At 36.2% G+C, this 25663-nt stretch overlaps 1 protein-coding gene across 13 annotated transcripts in view; it reads right to left on the reverse strand.

Moving 5' to 3' along the window:
* MYCBP2 (MYC binding protein 2) overlaps positions 1-25663 on the reverse strand; it is a 256327-nt gene that overhangs the window by 198564 nt on the left and 32100 nt on the right. For all 13 annotated transcript variants that reach the window (XM_058548329.1, XM_058548334.1, XM_058548335.1 and 10 more), the window contains exons 3-8: positions 23110-23325; positions 14579-14732; positions 10336-10532; positions 4462-4704; positions 4149-4220; positions 2251-2347 (exon numbers count right to left, since the gene is read on the reverse strand). In XM_058548329.1, coding sequence (XP_058404312.1) covers positions 2251-2347; positions 4149-4220; positions 4462-4704; positions 10336-10532; positions 14579-14732; positions 23110-23325 — 979 coding nt within the window. The remainder of the gene's footprint in view (positions 1-2250; positions 2348-4148; positions 4221-4461; positions 4705-10335; positions 10533-14578; positions 14733-23109; positions 23326-25663) is intronic.

The following is a 25663-nucleotide window of genomic DNA, read 5'->3' on the forward strand; positions in this document are numbered from 1 at the left end:
GCTAAAATGACAATTAACAGAAAAAAAAAAAGTATGTTTTAAGTTTGTCAATGCTAGGTTGAAAATAACTTATTTATAAACTAGACTGTAAGACAAGCTGGAACATGAAGCTCAAGGAGTTAGCAGATTTATGTCAATTTTAAACGTGGTGTTCATTACCATCTATAAACCTGACAATTCACTTCTGCTCCTTCTTGACGGGAAAGCTACAGAACAGAGTTGCCCCTAGTTAAGAAGAAAAAGTACTACTGAAGAAATTGCAGTCCAGGTCAAAGAAACAGAAAAATGACAACGGGTTTCTTCGGGCTTGAGGGCACATCTTCCTGCCGTTTCAAAAAGATTTTCTCTTTATCTTTTCTTTATCCATCATGTAACGTTATAATTCTTCAGGAAAACATCAAGCAACATCTGCCAGTTCAGAAGACATACAACACGGGACTATCCTCCCAAAGTTTGGTTCATTCTTCACCATGAATATGGCACATATTTATGAAACACAGAAAGACACACTTGTATTGTTAAAAGTTGCATTTCAAATGTTAAATGATGTAGAGGGATTTAAACTGAATAAGCATGTTAAGTCAGTTTTTATCATGGTGGAATAAATAAAACAGCCATAGGTAAACCATTTTCAAATGGACTTCTCAGTCACAATCTCTATTAAATGATAAGGGTTTCTTAGAAGTAAATCCTTTCTATTAGTATCCATCTGTTAGGGCCAGGGAGTTAAGAATTTTTCTTCCAGGACATTATCCTAAAATGACTTGCACAAAGAGTGATAGGGATGCTCTTTACAGTATAATTTATATGGCAAAAATTTGGAAGGAACTTCCATTCTCATATATTAATCAGTGGCATATATTTTATAACATTAAAATGATGTTGTGGAAGACTATTTAATTGCCTGGAAATATATTCAGAATACTAAGTGAAAAAGAAAAGTTAAAAAACAATATGTAGCATATGACCACTTTTTTACAAGTCTATACATATATACATAGGAAAAAGACAGGAAAGATATTCACCAATAAGTTAATCGTGGGAAGTGGGGTTACAATTAATTTTAATTTTGTTTTTCTTATATAATAAATATGATTACTTTTAATATATGTATATATATGGGGGTGCATGTAATGATTTAAAAATATTTATTATTATTATTAGGATCAGAGACATGGCCCAGGAGTTCTCATGATTAAAAAAAAAAAACAACCCTGTAGACGTATCTGGAAATAGATAGTTATCTACAAAACGGCTTTAATAAGTCATCAGTTTTCCAAAGTAGCTTACTTGTGAAACACACAAAATGTGGCATTTACCTTAACATGGTGTCATGCACACTAATTTGGATATATGTATACACAACAATGTTCGAATAAATGTTTGATGAAGTTATAAGAATATTTTAAAGATTAACAAGCAGCCTGGGAGCAATTATCCTTCTCAATGTGTTCTTCAGAACATTCAATCATTTTCAGATGGCCAAGTGCCTAGAAGTAATATTGCTGCTTACCATGAAATTATTGATAGATACATTCAACATTCAAGATTTTAATATAAATTCCTTTAGAATGTATTAAAGGTATATGCAAATTTAAAGGTCTTACAATGGAGAATATATTATGCATTTGCCCAGTATCTCACAAAATTTAAGATCCACTGCCTCAGAATTTAGACAGCAGAGCGATTTGAGTGATAAATACTATGTACAACCTTGAAATTAAAGCAAAATGAATTATGTCCAAAATGCCTTATCAGGGTATTATTAAAAAGTACAAACAATGGAATTTTAAAAAATTCCTGACCAACCCTAAAATCTGTCTCTGAAAATCCTTTAAAATAAAGATGAAAACCCAAAGTGAACGGCTATTAAAGTGAAAATAAAGAGAAGGTTCCTTATACCAGGTTATATGAGAGCCAGCGTTGTGGTTTTATTAAGAGCAAAGTAAAATAACATCACCCCAACAATTAAGCAGCTGAAACAACCTTGGTGGGGCCAGGGGGATCAGACTGCAGATGGGCAAGAATTTGAAAACAAACATAAAAAACCTTTATATTTCTGTGTCTGATTTCCTCACATGCATTCACTTTATATAGCCTATAAAATGCTTTGCATGTCAAGATTTTTTTAACCTCTTTGAAAGCAAGCACTATTCCTTGCTAATCATTCTTTATATGTCTAAATGGCCTAACATGCACATCTCTTAAAATCACCTGCAAAGAAAACAAATGACTAGTTGAGTAACATACCTGGTAACATTACAGTACCATCTTGTTCCAGTGTTTCAGGGCTTATTCTTATGGCTGTCATGCTGTGGTTATTCACATCTCTATACAATAAATAACCCTAATAACAACAAAAAATTTTGCTATGTTATGTATTAAAATATTTCTTCACTACCAACTTAGCAGAAAAAGTAGCCATACAGGTCTGCATTACAGTTTTTTGAGATACTCTAATACATCAATATTGATGTCTTAAATAGATTAAAGATTAAAAATATAAGAACATGGGTATACTTTAATAAGAGGAGGAACTGTACACCACTGGGTATCAATTTACTCTACTATATTCCCAGATATATATACTAGATACACCACACAGGACAGTACATTTTGTTCTAAATTATTATATCACTTGCCAAGTAAATAATAGAAATGACTGCTGTTACTTTAACAAATATTTTTAGAAAAAATAACTGAAATATTTAGGTTAATATTTAAAAAGGAATAGAGTAGTGGTTTTAGATGAAGTGATATGTCACTGAACATGTTTCTATAATAATGTATTTTCCATGGCATTATTTCTTAGATAAAATACAGAAGTGGCAAAACAAAGTTTGATGAGACATTTTAAATCAGGTTAAGTTTTAAAAGACAATTACTGAGTAATTAATTTGACATTTAAAATTTAATTTCAGGGGCTGGCCCCACGGCTTAGCGGTTAAGTGCGCGTGCTCTGCTACTGGCGGCAGGGGTTCGGATCCCTGGCGCGCACGGATGCACCGCTTGTCCGGCCATGCTGAGGTGGCGTCCCACATATAGCAACTAGAGGGATGTGCAACTATGACGTACAACTATCTACTGGGGCTTTGGGGAGAAAAGGGGGAAAAAAAACAAGAGGAGGATTGGCAATAGATGTTAGCTCAGGGCCAGTCCTCCTCAGCAAAAAGAGGAGGATTGGCATGGATGTTAGTTCAGGGCTGATCTTCCTCACAGGAAAAAAAAAAAGAAATAAAATTTAATTTCAAAATCTCCCCAAAAGTTGATATAACAGGATTATTTGTTAATGTAACAACAACAATAATTCTTTAGTCTTCAAAATGCTTTCAAATATCTTTTATCATTTGATGCTGACAACAAACTCTGAACTGGGAAAGACAGGTGTACAGGGACATCTTTATTCTATATCCTTCCACAAGGGAACTTGTGTTCCCTTCCTGAGAGGTGAAGCATCTCTCAGGAAGGGATGATATAGAAATAAACACTTCTGGCCCTCTGTCCATTGTTCATTTGCTTCTCTCCATTGGAGCAGAGGGATGTATCCGACTACTGACACCCATCAGGCCACATTAGTCAGGTGATGAGATCACAGCATTAAGAAAGCAACACAAGCCTAGCTCTTTTCTCTCTTTGGTGATACTCTGTATGATCCTCCATGCAGGTAGCTATCTACTGGGCAGGCCACACACTGTTCCCTGAAAGGTACTGATCTAGACTTAGAATGGAGCAGTTTGTGGCAAGAAGCTCTAATTTGGACTCAGGTCACAGATAGATTCCCAATTCAGATTTGCTAACGATAAAGGTGGCCTTTCTTATTTAGAGGTTCACTTACACAAAAACTCCAACAGAGGACATTTTTATCCACACTTTACAGATAAATAACAGGGGATCAAATAAGTTACCTGAGTTGTCCAAAGTCACACAGCTAGTAGAAGCAGGGCCAGAACTAAATACTTTAGTAAACCTCTTACAAATTCTAAGCTAATGTTCTTCACACTACACTATGCCATTATTATAGCCATATTATTAAAAATACACCATATGTGTTTAAATAGAAGTGATATTATTTACCGATTAAACAAGTATGAACCACGTGTTTTAAAAGATGAGAAAGAAAGTTTGGTTTATTGTGGATATTCTCCTACCTGAGCATAACCTAACCAAGACTTTTTCTCTTTTCTGTTTCTGATGCGAGATGTAGAATTGTATATATGGCCCTGCAAAATAACAAAAGTTAGCCTATGAACAGTTTCACAATTAATAACCAATGAAAAATAACACAAACGGATGAATGACATTCAATGTATATGTTTCCTTTTATGATTTTTAAAGCAATACCATTATATAAAAATTAGACAGTACTCTAAAAATGAAGTTGAAAACAAAGAGAACACAATTCAGTATGGATATATGGATATAACTTCTGCTATGATTAAGAACTGTAAGGAATCACATTACCCTAACTGTTCCACTGTATCCAGAGCCTATTTTGTATAATCCATCCTTGCATAAAAGATAAAGAAAAAATCCATCATTCTGAAGTAGACATTGATCATCTTCATCAACAGATATTTCTTTCAGTGGCCACTTGTGCATTAATGCTGCTTTCTTAATGCCATTGCTAAACCAGTCCTGAATTTGAATTTTTCCCACCAGCACTGCCTGTACACTTCTCTGTAGTGAATTTAGTATCATTGGCACCTATTCAAAAGAGAAGAAAAAAACAAAAAGACATTTTTTTAAATGTCCCAAACATAGAATAGACAAAATAAAAATACTTTAGTAATATATCATCATTTATAAGAAAATAAATTGTTCAGAATGATCATGTTTGGCATGTCAGCAGAAAGTATGAATTAGAAACTCATCTGTAAGAACATACTCCAAGCGGACAAGATAAAAATGTCAAATCCAAAGAATATTAACTTGCATTTTTGACCTAAAGTACTAAAATATGCATGTTTCTCCAAACACCAAGTAACCAGTAGTACCTATTATTTTAAGTTTTGCAGATGAAAACATACTAGATTAGTAAAAAGTATAAATATTAGGCATAAATAAAATTATTTGTTGTATTAGAGAGTACACAAGACAAAATATCTTTTGTATGAAATGTATAATCACTAATATGCTAACTCATGATAATGAAGCACAAGATTAAGCATAAGAGAAACAGTGCTGCTTCTACAGATGAAATAAAATTCTCAGTGTTTCTCTTCTACTTTGCTTCTCCATTATGCCTAATATCCATTAACATCAAGAATTTTTCATGATATGAAAACTTGACTGTGTTAATTGTGCATTCATTCAGCATCCGTTTAACCAATATTTATCAAAGACTTGTTAAATATCTGCATTGCAAATGAGTTCTCAATAGCCACCAGCATGGGACCAACACTGCCACCGGAGGAAACTTTCTGCTCCTCATCTTATGCCTCTCTTTCACTACGCAAGGAGGACTGCCAAGCATCCAACTGCAGGGCCAGACTCCAGGGCACTGTACTCAACCATAGTTGTACACCTGTGCTGTCCAATATGGCAGCCACTAGCCACCTGTGACTACTGAGTTCTTGAAATGTGGTTAGTGTGACTTGAGATGTACTTTAGATGTACAGTATAAACTGGATTTTGAAGATTTCATATAAACATAAGAATATGGAATCTTAATAATTTTATACTGATTACATGTTGAAATTATTTTTTTGGATATATTGAGTTGAGTAAAATACATTATTAAAATTAACCTCACCTGTTTCTTTTCACCTTTTTAATGTGGCTAATAGAAAAATTTTAACTATGTATGTAGATTACATTATATTTCTATTGGACAGCACTGCTCTATAGAGTGTAGAGCTTTCAAAGGCATAAATGATCTACTGTTCACAGATATTCTCTTCCCCTTCTAGTTCTAAGCCCTCTGACTCAGCTAAAATATATAACTTTTATTTTTATAAAACTTTTATATATATATATAATTGAATACTACAAATTCTCTCCCTAAAAGCAGCTACACAAAACTTCAGCTGTTTTATCTATAATTGATATCCACATTTCTATACGATATGCCAAAGTTTCCATTTTTAATGTTTTTTTTGTTTAAGATACTTTCTGTCAGTGTCTATTACGAAAAATGATGCTGCTCCTCCCTTCTCAAATCCTCAAAATGCAGCTATATAATAACTTCTGGTTAAACCAGTATTCAGAGGTCATTTTACTATGACTGTGTAACCATGGTTTCAGAAGTAAGCCAAATTGTATAACATATTACATTTCCCTCCTTGTATAATTTTTCTTTTTTCGTTGAGTCAACAATTGCCCCATTTTTGTGTTTGCTAAGTTTTCTCTATATCTATCCCTAAGTGTTCCCCATACTTCTCTCAATAAAGTTAAACACGTCATTTCTATTTTTTTCCCTTGGCAACACCCCTCATAAAGCCCTGCTCAAATCTAGACTAAAGACAGGGGCAGGCATAGAAGTTAAAATGGTTCCATACCTTGCATGTTTGAAAGCATCTTTATCTTCCCTCAGACATGACTGATGGTTGAGCTACGCAAGCGAACATGATTTTCTGAGAAATCCAACGCCATTCTGCTTGATCTTTGGTTCATAACCTGTCTTTGCTCTCTGGAAGCTTTATTCTCTTTATTATCAGTGTTCTGATTTGGAAAGTGATACCTTGGTGTGAGTCTTTTTTCATTCATTATGTTGAGCACTCAGTGTGTGTTCTGTCAGTCTGAATATATGTATCTGTGGGGTACAGGAATTCTCCTTATAAGATTTCTCAGGTAATTTCCTCCATTCTGCTTGAATGCCTATTAGATATTGGATTTCCTGGATGAATCCTCTAATTTTTATTTGATATCACCTATTTTCTCTCTCTCTTTTTTCTGTTTTCTGGGGACCTCTTCAACCTGATCTTCTGTTCTGATTTTTTTATTGCTGCTATCTTATTTTTAACTTACAAAAATTCTTTCTTGTTCTTGAGTTTTTTTAAAAAATAGAATACTGCTGTTTAATGTAAACAACTTTCTCTTATCCCTCTTCAAAATATTAATTACAGTTTTCTTAGAGTTTCTTCTGTTCTCTATATTCTTTTTATCCAAAGTTTCTTTTATTATTATTATTATTATTATTATTATTATTATGGATTTGAGGTACCTCTGTCTTTCACGTTAGCCTAGTGATACTTGGCTGTACACCTATTTTTTAAGAGTAAGCTACTAAAAAACTGATAGGAAGCTCGGTGTCAGTAGACAGGGATTGACGTTGGTGAGCTCACCTCAGAATGATTATACTAAGTTTACCAGTTTCACTGGAGGACCCTCCCCAATGTCTGCATCTATGGGTCTTTTTTCACTCTTTCTCCAAAGAAAAGTCTGCCAGTCTTTTTCAGAGAAGCTATAATAAGCCTTTCATCATCAATATGGAGACTTTCACTTAATTTCCCTTTCAGTCTGGCTCCTCAATCCCATTCTCAATTGTGCCTGGTTTCCCCTGGCCTCTCTAGCTCAGTTTCTTTAGACAGCAAACCTAACTCTTAGAGGTATGAGAAAAGGACAGTTGCCAGGGTTTGGAAGGGTAGAGGAAGAGCTCTGGGGTTCGTTACCTTTTCATTATACAGATTTCCAATCAATTTTTAACTATTCCCCTCACCACCACTCTCCAGGTACCTATTATTTCCAATTCCAATCCTATCTGGAGTTTTAGGTGAAAATCAACTTACTTTCTAAGGACATTAGCCTCTTGAGGAAATTAAGTCTAAGCTTTGCCCAATTTCTATCTTTCAAAAATGTGTCCCATTCTTACAAGTTTATACTTAAAAAAAATTTCTTTATTATAACCGTAGTGGAGACTGGGGAGGAAGCAGAAATTAAGAAGTGTCTTCAATATGGCTCTATTTCTTTCATGCCTTCTAACAAGGCACTCAAGTTTTAAGGAAACCCAGTGCTACAATAAGAAGTCTCAGATATACTCCTTTTTCTCTCCTATTGATTTTCTCTCCCCAAATAGTGGCAGGACCCAGAGAAACCAGACTTCCTTAATCTGAGGATTCCATGTCATTCACCAATTCTGGGAAATCTTAGCCATTATGTCAAGTATTACCTCTCCACAAAACTATTTTTGCCTTGTGAAACTCATATTGTACTGATACGTTAGACTTTTTCATACTCTATCCGTTTCTTATTTTCTTCCATATTTTCTCTCTTTGTCTCTATGTGCTGCATTCTGAATAAGTCTTCATCTTTCAGTTCACTATTTCTATCCTCAACTATATTATCCACTGGTTACCTGGTTAATTGTAATTATTTGGTTTTTTCATTTCCAGGAGTTCCATTTGGTTCATTTTCTGATCTGATTACTTTTTACATTCTTATTCCTTAATCATACTTTTGACACTTTCTTTTATTACTTTAACCATCTTAAATATATATATATATACATACACACATACATTTTATGTTCTGTATCAAATAATTCCAATATATAATGACTTGGCAGGATTGATTCTCCTATATTGATTCCTACTAACCCTCAATGATGGTGCCTTTTCCAGGTGCTTTTTGTTTGTGAGCTCAGATGCAGTAGTGTTTTGTCTGTGGGAAGCCTCTGAAGTGTGGAGCTCATCACTCCAGAAAGGATTTTAGTCTCCTTCGTCAAGACCCCTCACGGTACTACCATCCCACCCTACTTTAAACTCTCAACTTAAGCTTTTTGGAACAAGACAGGTAATATGCATTTGGATCCCCAAACAGTTTGAGATATTAGAACTACATGTTTTCAGAGAAGACTTTCCCTCCACCCTTAACCTGGCCAAGAGAGTTTTATGAAATGAAGTTGGTAGGTGGTATGGGGCCAAATCATGAAGAATACTGTAAGCTGTGTTAAGATAACAGGCTTTAATATGGTGTTTGGGCTGGAGCTGGGGATGTAGTGATGGAGCAGGTCTACAGAGAACCTCAGCTCTGAAGCGGATTCAGGAGAATTTTTGTAGTTTTGTGCAGCCTACTGCTTGAGTATAACACCGCAGTCAGACAGATATGCATTCAAGTTCTGTCTCCGTTATTTGACAGCTCTCTACATTATAACTACACTAAACTTGTTTCAGCCTTCGATATTCCACTCTTACTCTTACCTCCATGCCTTAACATATGGATACCAAGAACATTCTTCCTCCATACCCTAACACTAACATCTCTTCCTTCTGGACTGATTAATTTCAACTCATTGTTTAGATCTCACCTCATATGATCTGGGATAAGTCTTCACAAAAATATATCATATGCATGCCTAATAAGCTCATGTGTTTCTGGTCACTATTAAAATTTGGTATATGGCATCTGAGTGTTCATGTTATTTTATTAAAATTTAAGAAGTATTTGTATATTTCAAGCATATATTTAAATTAAAATTTTGGGAACCCTCAAAGCACAGGGCAGAACAGTTTGAATACCACTGCATTAGAGGAATTTCAAAATAATTAATGATCAAAAAAAAAAAAGAAAAGAAGATTTCAGGCAGGGCAGAAAGAAGGACTAGAATAAGAATAGAAATCTAGAATAAGGGGACTGTCCATGTTTGACAAGAAGAGTTCAATATTGCTGAATAAGTCACAGAAAATGACGCACATACTCCCTTTGCTGTCTTTGGCCTGCTAATAACAGGATTGAGGCAGCCCTTCCATCTGTTCTGGAGGTTGTCAAAGGGGTCAGGGAAGAGCACATAACAGAGACTTAAAACCATAACTTCTTACTCAATTTCCAGAACAGTCCAAAAGAATTAAATCAAGTTGCCTATGAGGAGGATTATATTTCCCACCACTAACAATGATGAAGAGCTTATTGCACAATTGGATATTAAAAGCTTAAAATGTTATCTGCAAAGCTGAAGTAGCTCAGAAACAAATCAATTCAGGAAAAACTATAATCAACCAAAAATATAGTAGAATGATACATCCTTTTCTTTCAACAGAGAAAAGATGTTTAGAAACTATGAAGGAATTCCATATTTGAAAATTCAGGGCAAGATGGGAGACAGGGGAGGGCAGAGAGCAAGATAATGCAAAGAAAAGAGGAGGCTGTGGGGCTGACACAAAGACCAGCTTAAAGGTTTAAGGTTTTGCCAAATTTCATTTTATTACCATTAATGCTATTAATGAGTTAAACACACACACAGCTTAGCTCGAATACTGCAGATTATTTATATATTAACCTTGGACAGATCAAACTACCACACTGAGGGAGAAAAAGCAGGGAATTCCTACTGACAGAAACTGAGGGGAAACTGCAACTTGGCATCTTATAACTTTCTAAGCAGCTATAAATATGAAATACCTGAATAGTTTGGCAAGCATGGCTGCCATTGTTGGTGAGGATAGCAGAGATGGCCTGAAGTGTCCTTCCTGTTTCTCCCCAAGAAGCCACCAGACTAAAGAGGCAAGCACAGGAAAGTGCTGTCAGAGACTGTCCTGTGCTGTCATTCATTCCAGTACTTCGAACAGTGATTTCCAAAAGGAGCTGGAAGAGAGATTCTGTGGATAAAATAAAACTCAATTACATTCATTCGACATACAGAACATTTCATGTGTGTATTTATTTATTTATACCTTGCCTCATTATAAAAATATTTAAGGCAGGTAGAACACTTTGCATTATTAATTACTTTCTAGTACCTTTTTCCCCCAAAAGTTAGAATATTTATATAAAAAGAACCTTAGAGAACACTTAGTGCAACTCCTTATTTTTGTAAATGAAGAAATGGAACCTATCCAAAGTCATTTAAAAGAAACTCGCCTTAAGGCATTCACAAATTCAAGAAATATCCTATCAGGTAACAGACTACTTATTGCACTTATTATACTCTTTAGATTGTGAAGAATATGGGCTTCTTAAAATGTTACGTGTCCAGAAAATTAGGTATTTATTTGCAAAACAACAACAGAATACATAAAACATATGCTATACTTTGTTTTAATAAAAAATTGGCTTTATCGCTAACACAACAGCAGTTCAAACTTATGGAGGGAGTATGTATGTAATTCATTTTATATCCTAGGAAAACCTCCAAGTCAAGAGGACAGATAGTCTCCTCCTTTAATGGATAATGAAATTGAGACTCAGGGAGGTTCAAAGATTGTCCCTAAATCATAAAGCCATTTAGTGGCAAAAATAGTAAAATAACACATGAATGTTCTATGACCATCAGACGGCTTCACACAAAATTCCTTGAACAACATCACCCAGGAGTGAATCAACAGACTTCTGGGTATTTCTTCTGTAGAAGGGAAGATGGATTTGAAAATCTTTAGTCAGAGAGAGAAGGAAAGAAACAGAGTCAGAAAAAGAAAGACAGGAAAATTGGGAAAGATGCAGAAAGGGAGAGGTAAAGGGGAAGGAAGGAGGAGAGCAAGAGAAAGAGAATTAATGTATTGCAATTCTCTGAAAACTAAAAGGCCATCATCTGTGGTTTATTTAACTCACAGAAACCTAGGGTTCCTCCACCTACTCCTCATCGTCCGTATCTAATCGCTAATTAAGTTCTGTCAATTTTGCTTCCTAACGAACTCTTCCACTTTATCTATCGCATCACCATCTTCCCAATCCATGCTATCACCATCTCTTAATTGGACTACTAAAAAGTGTTCATAAATTAACTCCTACCATTCACTTTTGCCCCCTATAGCCACAGAGAATTTTTAAACCAAAAATCTGGTTTTCTACTTAAAATCCGTTCACTCCTTTGTTAATTCCTTCCTGCTCCTCTTCCTTCGTTCCATTCTCCCTCCCTTTCTTCACTTGTTCATACATCCTTCAGTCTTTCCTTTTTTCCATCTAACCTTCCCTCTGCCCTTCCCTCCAACTATCCTTCCTTCCCTCCATCCTTTCATTTCTTCTTCTGTTTGTCCATCCTTCTTAGCATCATTATCCTTTTGCCTATTTCTTTTAATTATTCAGCAAATATTTACTGAATTCTTCCTGTACATCAGGAACTATTCTAGGTTGGGGTAGTAGATTGGCAAATAAGACAAAGAATATTTCTGCCATCGAAAAAGTTTAAAAAAAAGAAAAAAAATGTTAGATTCAAGTGGAAGAAAACACTGTAAGTGCCACAAAATATAAAAATTTTTTTAAGCATAAGGAGAGAGAGAGTGACTTTCCACTCCTCCTAGAACAATAATAACCAAGCTCCTTGTACATGGCCTATAAAGCCCCACAGGATCTGGGCCCTGCCTCTTTCCTCACACATGGCAAAGCCCTCCCTCTTTTCACTCTCCACCTTCTAGCCATACAGTCATTTTTCAGTCATTCTCCTTCCTGTCTCAGATCCTTACTGCATGTTGTCCTTTCTGCCTAGAAACTTAGTTAACTCCTTCCTACTCATCCTTCAAATCTCAAATGTCACATCTTCAGGGAAGCTTGTTACAGACTTTCAGAATTCCCTCTACTTTCCCCCACACCATTTATCCACATTTGCAATCATACATGTGTCCCACTGTCTGATACTAAGTCCCATGATAACAGCAACAATGTCTGTATTGATCACCCCTGAATTATATGCTGTTAGCACACAACATAGGAGGTGCTATTACATTTAAGTGAATACCTGAGAACATATAATCGAACCTTAAGTTGAACAGAAAGACAGATATAAGGGAATGATTTTAACTAGACAATTTATAAATCAAAATCCATTTGCAAAGAGAAGAAGCTTGGTGTATAATAATCGTCAAGCTACTCTGAGAGTAAAAGTAATACATATATACATATATTTTCATGAATAACATCAAAAAACCAAAGTGGAAAAAAGTGTAAGTAATGTGATTATGATATCAGATCAAAGGAAAAAAGCAGAGACAGATTTCAACAGAAATTTAGTTTTAAAGAACCAAATTATTTACATCTTTGAGCTAATTAAACAAAATAAAAAATATGAAGTGATGGTAGACCCCTCAACAGAAAAATAAGTCAAATCAGTAAAGAGATCAGAAGCAAGCAATGAAAGGATAGAAGAGAGAGACCAAAAACAGTACAGCAGCATTTGAAACCGTTAACAACAAAAACAAACAAACTAATCAGGTGAAAGTTTTGACAGACAGAAGATGATTAAGATAAAGCACACATTATAATTTGAAAAACCAGTATTAAGAACAAGATCTATTTTGAAAAGAATAAATGAAAGGTAGTATTTATGTACAGACGATACAGAAGAAAGTACATAACTGATAGAAGACAGAATGGTAGAAGATCTAGGAGGGCAGAAATGATTTAGCATGTTTTTCAAAGTAAGAAATAGGACATACAGGTTTTAGTGGATATTTTAAATATTTCAATTATTTTTTAATTGACAAACCAGAGCTAAGAATGACTAGCAAAATATTCTTAAATAAAATTAACTAATTAATTACATAAATCTTCAGTAAAAAGCCATGAAGCCAAGTAGTGCATCACAATAGTAACATGATCACTGGTGCTACCAGTAGCAATAACCAACAAGGTGCCTGCCTCTTGTAGTAACATTTATAACATGCAGTGGGGGAGAGGGTGTTGTTTTAAAAAATCCTCAGCTTGTTCTCATGGCCAGCACTCACCTTCCTCACTAAAACAAAACAACAACAACAACAAAAATCAAACACAAAAACTAATCACCATACATGGCCAAAAAAAACAATCTAACATCTAATGAGGTTCTCACATGTGGATCTGACAAAATCCAAATAGTCAAGTAGAGAAAAAAGATCAACCTCTTCCCCAGACCGGCAGCATCAGCGTCGCCCTGAAACTTATTCCAAATGCAAATTCTTGGGCCCCACTCCAAATTACCGAATCAGAAACTTCACAGGTAGGGCCCACAGGACTCTGATACAAGCTAATGCTTGAGATTTAGAAAACTCCAGACTCTTTGAAGGCCCATGGTGGGCAGCAGAGAAAAGCAATTAGACAATTTCACAATTGTGCTTATTTCTCTTCCTTAGGAGCTCTTATCTTGCTTACAGGATCATGTAGTGAGCCTAGGTCACTGGCACAAAAGGCAGGTGTTCATAAAATTCAAATATACTTTACAAAAAGCAAACACTTTTACTTAGTGGAAGTTGCTACTAATTCAGAAACTTTATAACAAAAATAGATTTTTATTTATGACAAATACAAAAGAAATGCTTTCTCAGTTTAGAAACTAATGGTGCTGTTTGGAGTTGGCAGCATTTCCCTTTTTTCTTACTTTTTTAACTCTCCAAAGTAACATGTAAAGTTAGAAAAAGTCAGTGTTAGCTATTTTGGCCAAAGGTTTAATAAGAACAATTTAAGTTAATAGTGCCTATAGGCTTGAGGATTATTTCTGGGTTCCAAGGATTTATGTTTTGCTTTTTCCCCATCATCACAATAATCAGAAAATGTCTGTGTATGAACTGTAACTGTTAAATCATAACTTCAGTGGAACATAGCAAAATAACTTAAACTGTATATCCCTGCTGTTTCAGTAACATAATTAAACAAAGACTGCATTACAGGCTGCTGTATATGCTTCATAAGAGACACTCTTTACGTCTACAGGCTTCACTCAATGCACCTAAGCTCTTACCTAGGACCTCAGGTGGCTCTGACTGGAGGCCTTCTGGCTGCTGACCCTGAAGCACATTAAGCAGGGCTTGGAGACTCCTGAGGCACAGCGATGGATGAGAAAATCGCGTCTCCTTGATCAATTCAAAAACTTCACAAAGTCCAACCTCAATGATCTATTCAAGATGAAAAAAAAGTTACACTTTATAACATGTAAGCTAATAACACTTCTCAGGCAGTTTAATTGCTGCAGCTTACTTCCACCGCAAATGATTAATGTTGCAATATTTAAAAGGCAAAACCAAAAATCAACACATAAAAAACAAACAAAACCCAGTATGTTTAATTTCAAGATTTAGAAAACCATCTAGTTACATGGAAGGTTAAAAAATAGTGGCACTGTTTAAAAAGTAGTTTTAGTATAATGAAGCCATAATAAAACATCATGAAAATTGTTTATAACACTGAACTAGATACTAGATTGCATTCACTCAGAAAAAATAAACTGTATTAATTTACAAAGTTCATTTGGCTGTACTCGAGTAAAAATAAGCACTCTTCTGTTAAGTCATGTTAATTGTTACTTATGATCAGAAAAAAAGTCAATATAGCAGATATGGTGAAAAGATTAAAAAGGAGCTTCTCATCTCAGCCTTTCCTAAAATGGTACAATCACCATATTATTATTTATAGATGGTGCCCCTTATTCTTGTAGAATTTATCACAAAAAGAATTAATAACTGCCTACCTAAAAGATCATGGCTACTTTTTTTTTTTTTTTGGTGAGGAAGATCAGCCCTGAGCTAACATCCGCCAATCCTCCTCTTCTTGCTGAGGAAGACTGGCCCTGGGCTAACATCCATGTCCATCTTCCTCCACTTTATATGGGACGCCGCCACAGCATGGCCTGACAGGCAGTGCGTGAGTGCACACCCAGGATCTGAACTGGCGAACCCCGGGCCGCCGCAGCAGAGCCCGCGCACTTAACCACTTGCGCCACCGGGCCGGCCTCCATGGCTACTTTTACTTTAATTATCTTACCATTCCTCTTCAGAACAAAGAAAAATCTGACTCAGTATGTAGCAAAAGATAGACAAATCTGTAACTAAGATTGAGAGAGCAAATGTGATGAACTGGTATAGGGAGATACCTTCAGAGGACTGAGAGAACAATAGACAATGAAATTCCATCTCTCAGGCAATGCCAACAGTTTGAGAAGCAGACATATGAGATCTTTTCAGGAGGTGTTAAATTACTTGGACAAGTAAGTAACGGAAAAAGTTAAAACGAGTAATTAGTAGAAAAGCATCAAAGCATTAATTCTATTGGATGTAACAGTGGAAGAATATTCTCTCTGCTGAGATTTGCACATTCATTTATATACTACATAAATATTTCTTAAGTATTTATTTTGTGCAACTTGCTACAGGAGATATACTAGACTCTGTTCTCTCAGAGTTTATAATCTAACAGGGTAAATGAGCTTTGTATATAATTCTTATCCAGTCCAGACCTCTGTTATAGCATTTATTATGTTACAGTGTAATTGACTGTTTTTGTTTCTGTTTTTCCAACTAAACTGTGGTCTTCTTGTGGACAAGGAGTATGTCTTAACTAGCTTAATATCTTCCATGACTAGCCCAGTGCCTGGCACATGATAGGCAGACAATAAATATTTAATTACTTTTTCAGTTGTGTGCTAAAAACCACTGCAATTCTGAAATATATTTTCCAGACAAGGGTCAAATCAATAGAAGGCAAGTCAGTTGCAGTTATGATTATCATCTGCAAAGCTTCTGAGGAATATGGATATAACTGAGAAGTCAAAATACCTAGTAGGATTGTCTTTAGCGAAGTTACCTAAAATCCTAGCAGACTTAATTATAGCTAAGATTACAGAACTGCTTGTATAGTTTCAATTGATTAAATGCACTAAGCAGTGAAAATTTTCCATTTGACATAGTTTCTTTTCTTGCAATAGACTAGAAAATAAAACCTGCAATGTTGTCCAAGATTTCCATCTGCATATGTACTTACAGGAAACAAAACTGAAGTCAAAGATCTAAGCACAAAACATGGGGTTCTATTCTCAGGCCAATGGGGAGACTATTATATCCTAACAGTCTTCAAGAGTCTTTACTACTACCAATCGTGACGTTTTATAATTCAAAGAAGATTCCTCACAGATGATATTTTTGGCTAGGGTTGGTTTGTTTGTTGTAAAATTCCTATAGTAATAGAGAAAGTATTGAACCTTGCAAAGAAAGTAAAGCTACTTACTGAACACATTCCTGAGCTGTCTCGCTGATAAGTTTAAGGTATAATAACAAATGTATGACAATAGGGAAATCAGGAAGGCTGCCTAGGAACAGGGCAAGCTGATTTGGTAAGATGTACCCACAAGACATTAGTCATCATGATCAGGACAGAGAATTACCCATCTGTCTAGGTTAACCAATGTGGATTCTCACTAACCATCTGTATCTTAGTTCACTGTAGATTTTTTTTAATAAGGAGGAAAACTAATTCATTTCTAGAATAGTGATATATATAGACAACATATGACAAAATAAAAATCAACCTCAAGTTTTCCAATCATATTCATTACTGAGCAGAGGAACAAAACAGGTTGTGAAATAAGTTTTTTTTTCTGAGAGATTTTCGCTGACAGTGTTTTACCATATGTATGAACTTGGAAATTGCACTTTACACTATAAAGCCTATCTTATAGTCACTGAGAACACACTACACTTCCTCCTCCCTCAATATCAGGAAGGAAGAGAAAAACTATAGTACTGCAGATACAGTGTGATTTCACTTGTGCAGAAATAAATATATTCTTAATGTGTGTATATGAAAATGTTTATAGTGGGTATTTTTTGGTTAAAAGAATTCTAGAAATGATTTCCAATTTTTAATTTCTATTTCCTCTTTATAAAAATGTTCTGTATTTTTCAAATTATCTACAATGAATATGTACTGCCTTTATAATTAGCAAACTAAATTAATAAATGTGACTTTTAAATAGAATAGCTCATCACAGTAATAAGATAACACTCTAGCCTTGAGCACTTTCACTAACAAGCCGTAACTGACTACCCAACAGAGGCTCTTCCACTTCTCCTCAGAAAACAGTCTTCTGTAAATTTACTGAACTTTACCTTTGCTGTTGCTTTCAAATAATTAAATCCTGAAGACTCTCTATTCCACTTGAAGGAACACAAATAACTACCTGACACAGCGAGCCCAAGGCCACCGCTGGGAAAAGCGAGATAAAAACATACTTGGCCAAAACAATGAGTCTTTCGAGGTTTTACTTGGCTCTCCTCAGATATATTTCCAAAAGTGACTCTATTATTTCACTCACAAGTGTGAACATAGAGTTTAGTTACATCACATTTATATTTGACAATAATTAACCCTTTGCCATTAGAAATTATATCTCATTCTACTCAAAAGTCCTAGAATCAGTTCTAATACTTCCAGAATACACTTAAAAAAGCTCAAGAGGAAACCAAAAGTAGATTTATATATTACTATAGAGTGAAGTATACTGTCTTTTACAACTTTTTATATAAAGTAAATATTTGGTAGAGAGATTTACAAATAATAAAAAATAAAAATCTAGAGGGGAGCAAGAGGAAGGAAGGAGGAAGAGGCAACAGCAGCAAAGGCAGCAGAGGATGAGGAAGGGGAAGAAGGGGAGGAAGAAGAATTCTGCATGTCAGAAGATTTGGGTGTGAAAGGTCTAAGTTCCCATCCTCTAAACATAACAAATTTATCTACAACAGATACTACCATCTTCTTCCCTTCTCTTCACATTCAGAGGAAAAAGTGTTCTTACAACTTTTCAAAGCTAATTGAATTTTTAAACAATGTCCTTGATCCCATCTCCCATCCCATTTCTAAGAGAATTTTGTTTCAACTTCTGCCACCACACAGTGATAACTCCCAAATCTAATTTCTAGCTCCAAAATCTAATTTTAACCTTTCTTTTGAACTTCAGCCCTACATAGTACACACTGGACACCTCACAGCTACCTTCCACTCTGTACGGCCAGAACTGAAACTTCAGCACCATTCCAACAAAGCACTGTTTCTCCTCTAGTCCTCCCTCTCTCAGTAAATGGCATCACCATTGAGAAACTTGGAAAGTATGTTTAGATTCCATCTTCTCCTTCAGTCTTCATACCCAATTCATTATCAACCGTCAATTCTGCTTCCTTAACATTTTTTGTATGCCAAACACTGCCACTACCCTAATTCCACCCCTCATTTATTTATTTATTTTTTTGTGAGGGAGATCAGCCCTGAGCTAACATCCATGCTAATCCTCCTCTTTTTGCTGAGGAAGACTGGCTCTGAGCTAACATCTATTGCGAATCCTCCTCCTTTTTTTTTCCCCAAAGCCCCAGGAGATAGTTGTATGTCATAGTTGCACATCCTTCTAGTTGCTGTATGTGGGACACGGCCTCAGCATGGCCGGAGAAGCGGTGCGTCAGCGCGCGCCTGGGATCAGAACCCGGGCCGCCAGTAGCGGAGCGCGAGCACTTCACTGCTAAGCCATGGGGCCGGCCCATTCCACCCCTCATTAATACTTTCTAGACAACTGTAAAAACCACCTACCTAGCCCCTCTGCTCTAATCTCACCACCCTCTAGTGGACTTGCCTTACCAGCACCCAAGTAACTTTATTAAAATACAAGTCTGATCAAATTCTTAAAATCTTCAATATTTCCAATTCACAAGACAAAATCTGAAAACGGCTGCATGACATATAAGGCCCTTCATGATCCAGCTCCTGCCCTCCATCTCTTGCCCTATTCAGCCACTCCACTCCAGCCAAAACAGAGCTCTCGTACTTTACAATGATGCTGTTTCCTCTGCCTGCAAGTGCACCCGCAGTCAGTCCACATCCTTACTTCACCGTGTCCCACTATATTCGACATGCCTGCTATCCCTACGAGATGTAACTTTGTGGAGGGCAGGGATTATGTCTCATCATTTTGTTCTAAGGGCCTAATATAACGCTTGCTATAACCTGAAAAAGAATTTACTGAATTAAGTAAATAAATGAGTCTATGTAAGTCTACATCTTCTCACAAAATATGCGGCATTACTAGCGTCAAATAAAACTGAATGGGAAGTATGAATCCTAAATATTATTATTAAAAAATTATGTAGCTATAAAATTTGAAACACTTTAGAGGATCTGGAAATTAGATAGTGAAAGACAATTTGAGCTGGGGAAAAACCGTGTTTTAGGTAAAAACTTAATATAGAAGCATTTAGGTGGGGTTAAGAAAGTCCTTTTTATCAATGATTATCGACCCACAAAAAACAAAAAATAAAAAAACCTCACAAGCAAGGTCTACATAATAGTCAAATTCAATTTAACTTTTAAAATTCAAAATGGGAAAAAACGAAATTGTGTCAAAATGATACTTCAACAACAAGCAAAAACTATCTTAATTATGTGAGAGAAAAGAGTAGGAGAAAGAAACCTCAGGTGAAAAGGAAAGTGATAGCCACACATTTGGGAGGAGCAAGAGAGGAACAACAAAGAGAAGGAAGGAATGACATGAAACAGTGGCACCTGGAGCAGAGGCACAGAAGCGGTGAAAAGGAAAAGAAAAATGCCAACATTTCTCACTTGCCCTCAAATTCCCATCACCTCAAACCCTAAAGGCCTCATCTCTTCTGTGTCAGTCCTTCATGTCATGCAAATGCCTGCCACAAACATCCCCTGAAAGTTTCCCTCCCCACACATGCCCCAGCCCAGAGCACTCTGACTGCCTCTGCGTAAAGGCATCTCCTTCCTTCTTCCTCTCTCGTTCATCACATGATCTCACTGACCGTCGAGAAGTTTCATTCCCTTGGATACAAAATATTCCTTAATAAATGGAAGAATTCCTTGAAAAGTAGCTCAAATTCATTTGCATCTGCACATTTCCTTGTTTGCACCTAACCTGATACTTGTAACTATAGCTATCATTTATTAAGCACGTACGCATTTTAAATTTATTAACTCACCGAATACTCACCACAACTCTATGAGGTAGATGTTATCCCCATTTCATAGGTGAAAAAACTGAGGCACAGGGAGCTCAAATAACTTTCCTAGCATCACACAGCTAATTTTTTTTTGTTTTGGTGAGGAAGATTGGCCCTGAGCTAACATCTGTTGCCAATCTTCCTCTTTTTTTTGCTTGGGGAAGGTTAGCCCTGAGCTAACATCTGTGCCAATCTTTTCCTACTTTGTATATGGGATGCCGCCACAGCATGGCTTGATGAGCAGTGTGTAGGTCCACGCCTGGGATCTGAACCTGCAAACCCCCGGCCACCAAAGCAGAGAGTACGAACTTAAACAGTACACCACCAGGCCAGCCCCTCACAGCTAATATTTTTAATGGTGAGTGTTTGAACCCACGCAGTTTGACTCCACTACCCATGTTCTTCATCACTATACCCTGTTTCCTGATGAGTCAGTACTTGATGGAAAATTCAATATTTATCAGCTGGGCTATCTGATTTTATTTTAATTTTCTTTGAAAGATCCCCTTTTGACTCTGTTAATCACACTAAAAAAATGTTGTCTTAAGAATGCCTGATATTTATTTCCTTAATACTCATTTATCCTGATGTTTTAAAACAGTCTAAGAATTGGTTGTTCTTGATTGTGCAGTATCTTAAACTATAGTTTACTGTTCAAAATCTGCATACCTGTGTGAATGATTTCTCTGGGTTTATACTTTTCTTCCCAGTACTGAACTTAAGCTGGGCAATTACCATAGTATAACGTGACTCACTCACACACAGAATGCAATTCTTACCAAAAGTATACTACATAAGTCCTACAGCTTCATATCCTAAACTTAATATATTTTCCTCAACCTCCTCTAATTAAGTATAAGAAATCATAATTAAAGACCATGACCTCTACCTGGAGGGGCTTACCTGGAAAAGATGAGCCTGTTTGTTTTAAGTTGAAGAAAGAGGCTAGTAGAGAAGTACAGTTAAGGACACTGGAGAGAAAAGGATGAAGGGAAGGAGGAGGGTCCCAAGAGGAGGAGATAAGGACATTTGAAGATGGGTGATTAGGAGGCTAAAGAAGTTCCCAAAAACCTCTCTTAGCCTATGAAATAGGAAGCAAGTCATCTGCTGAGAATAAGGCGAGAAGAACCTGATAGTAATAATTAAGGACAGTGGTAAACTTAGGAAGAGCCACCATGAAATGTGTGAAAGAAATCAGATTAGGAACACAGTTTCTATCTTGGCTGCTATTTTCAAGTAGTGAAAAAATACAGTTATGTGTTGCTTAAAGACGGGAAGACATATGTCGTTAGGTGCATTTGTCGTCATGCAAATAACATAGTGTACTACTCACAAACCTAGATGGTACAGCCAACTACACACCTAGGCTATAAGGTCCTAATATTATGGGACTACTGCCATATATGTGGTCTGGCGCTGACCAAAACATCATTACGTGGGGCATGACTGTATTTACATGATACCATGTGTATATCTACAAAGAAGTTTTCAAAGCACAGTTTTAAGACATCAGTTTGGTAAAAAGGCAATCTACATGAATCACTTATGATAAAGGAAATCACTTAAAATGTCTATATTTAGAAAAAAGCACTATGTTTATTTATACTATATACTAAATCATTTATGATAAAGGTACCATTTTAAAAATACATCTATATTTTCACGCAATCTTTTGTTAGAAATACTAACTATACCTACTATATAGAAAAAATATATTATGTATAAAAGAATACCATAGTCTTGAAATATACCAATACTTAAATAGAACAGTACCTTAGTACCTTAAGAACAGTTTGTTGTACTACAACACATGTTTTTGTAACCGCAATTAGCTTACATGCCCCAGTACAAAGGGAGTGATATTAGAACAACGCAGAAGTTTTGTTGGTTCATATGTAATTTTTGCCTAGGCAAGGGGAGCCAGAATAGCAAGAGCACGATATAACCTCAGGCAGAAAAGGCAAAAGCTCTCAGCTCAGCTGCTGCACAGCCAGAAGCCCTCCTAGCTATGTTTTGAGAAAAATTAAAAAGTGTGTACTTGTACACAGGGCTCCCTCCCCGGAGGGGAGCACCTCCAGCTTCCTATGTCTCTTGGCTTGTGGTGGTTTGCACTTCCTCTAGTGCCCACTTAATGGCGGCCCACTGGCTCAGAGCTCCACTTCCATCTGCAACGGCTCAATGCCCACAGGTCACCATTTCCACTCTACTGCTTTTGTACATTTTTAATAGCTCCTGTAAAGGAGCTATTAAACCCACTGATATCCCTGTCTGAGCTTTCCAAGTACTCCCCACTGAGTTACCAATTATTGACTTTGTTAGCACTCCAGTTAGGAAGTTGCATCGAGTTTTCCTGGTCTGCCCCAAACCTATTTTTATATATAAGCCCTGTTATTTTTAATGCACAATTTTACAAAAAGCAAGGTATTTTAGCAATGCAAATATATGTATTATAGCCAAAACACCTGTAGGTTATGCATCTAAGTGGAACTTAGTGACTTACCTTTGGAAGCTTGATAGGGGGCTCTTTGGATTCCTCCTCTTCATCACTATCTGATTCTCCACTCTGCACAGAGTTCTTAGATGCAGCTGCCAACGATGTTTCCTTTTTCTGCCATTCCAGAACGCAATGACGTACATTGCAATATATATTGAATGCAGAAGGATTGCTATGTAGCTTGATATCCGGTATGATTACTGTATTCTCCAAGTTTTCGGACTAAAATACAAGATATAATATTTCAATTTCATATTCCTTTCTATCATCATCAATTCTCATTTTAAATAAAAAATTGAAGATTAGACATGCTAGATGACTTGGAGAACTCACATAAGTGGTATAGCAAAGACAATCTAAGTCTATTGACTCAACTTACAGTTACCCTTTCTACTACACTTCACTACTTTCTGAGTAACATAGCAATATCCGACCTGACAAGGGATGGGAAAGGGGCAGGCAAAGAAGTTTACAGGGATACCCTTTTATACCATGATAGGAATAGAGCCAGCAAAGCTTAACTGCTGGAGTATTGAAGGATATTAATTTGGTGTTTTTCTACAGGACACCAGATGTACCGTAGAATCTCAATGATTTACTACAAATGTTGAATTATATTTTGATTTCTTTTAAAAGTAGATACAAAGGGGCCAGACTGGTGCTGTAGTGGTTAAGTTCACACACTCCGCTTCAGTGGCCCAGGGTTCGCAGGTTCGGGTCCCGGGTGCGGACCTACGCACCACTTATCAAGCCATGCTGTGGCAGGCGTCCCACATATAAAGTAGAGGAAGATGGGCACAGATGTTAGCACAGGGCCAATATTCCTCAGCAAAAAGAGGAGGATTGACAACAGATGTTAGCTCACGGCTAATGGTCCTCACCAAAAAAAAAAAAAAAAGTAAATATAAGGATTTAAATACAAATTAGGGATTTTAAAAAAACTCTTAATTTTAGTCAATTCTTCTAATTTCATTCTCATTTAAGTAATGGTAATGCTAAGAAAACTGCAGATTATAGACATGCTTTCCTAAAGCATATACTTTTCCTAAAGCTTTTGTATCAATAAAAAGAAAAGATATTTCACAACTAAAGGCACATGAAAAGATGTTCACATCATTAGTCATTAGAGAAAAGCAAGCTAAAACTGCAGTGAGATACCCCTATATACTTAATAAAATGACTAAAATTTTAAAAGCTAACAATACCATGTGTTTGCAAAGATGTGAAACAACTAGACTTCTCATACACTACTGGTAGAACAGTAAAATGGAATAATCACTTTGAAAAACAGTTTTCACAATTTCTTAAAAAGTTAAACATTCGTCTACCATGCTACCTGTGAGGAAAGGTTAACACTGTAGGTATGATTGCTTATTCCTTGTATTTCTCCAAGGGAACTATGACTGACCCCTGGCCAACCCTTGTGAATGTAGTCTTTAGACATTTCCTTATGTTAGCTATTGATTTTGTTATATACACCTGGAACAATGGACCATGCCTCCTGGCTTGTCCAATTGCTATGCATAAACATCAAGATGGATGATGTGCACCTGAGTTTCACTTGCCATGGCTGGTTGCATAGCAGGATATGTCCATGTGACCAGACTCCCATAGAAGTCTCAGATCCTAAGACTCAAGAGGGCTTCCCTGGACAGAAAAATTCCACACATATCCCAATAGTTCACTGCCAGAGAGAAAGCATGTCCTCTGTGCTCAGACAAGGAAGGACTAGGAGGCCTATGCCATATCTCCCTAGATACCAGGAATACATTTCTTTTTGCTGCTGCCTACTTTTGTTGTTATAAATCTTAGTTAGCCATTAGTATAAATTGCTTTTAAGTCTTTTGAGTCCTCTGGCAAATCACTGAATGAAACGCTACCTAATTACTCCATTCCTAGGTATTTGCCCCCACAAAAAACCAAAAACATACATTCACACAAAGACTAATAGACAAATGTTCATAGCAGCTTCATTTGCAATGGCCAAAAACTGGAAACAACACTGAAATGTCCATCAGCAGGTGAATGGAATAACAAATCAGGATATATCCACACAATGGGATACTAATCAGTGAAAAAAATGGAATGATCTGTTAACCTAAACAACTACATGGACACAACTCAAAATTACTATGCTGAGGGAAAAAAGCCATATACAAAAGAGTATATACTGTATGATTATACTTATATGAAATTCTAGAAAATGCAAACTAATCTATAATGACAGAAAGTACATCTGTGGTTGCTTAGAGCCAGGGCTGTAAAGAGAGATGGAATGCAGCAAAGGATGAGGAAACCTTGGGGATGATGGAAATTTTCTGAACCTTGATTGTATCTTTCAAAACTCACTGAATTGTACACTTAAAATCCCCATCTCAGGTTCTGTTAATAAGGCTCCTAACCTAACAAAGACACGTTTGGTAGCAGGATATTGAGGAAGTTTTCCATGTGATGGATTTGATTTCCTCTGTAAGAAAGTGAAGTCATTTGCAGGAGGGTAGGATTTATCAAAAGGTTGAGGAGAGTGGCAAAGGTTTGAAATAGTCACAGTAGAAAACAG

This window comes from Diceros bicornis, chromosome 9, assembly GCF_020826845.1.
Source record: "Diceros bicornis minor isolate mBicDic1 chromosome 9, mDicBic1.mat.cur, whole genome shotgun sequence".
Taxonomy (NCBI): Eukaryota; Metazoa; Chordata; class Mammalia; order Perissodactyla; family Rhinocerotidae; genus Diceros; species Diceros bicornis.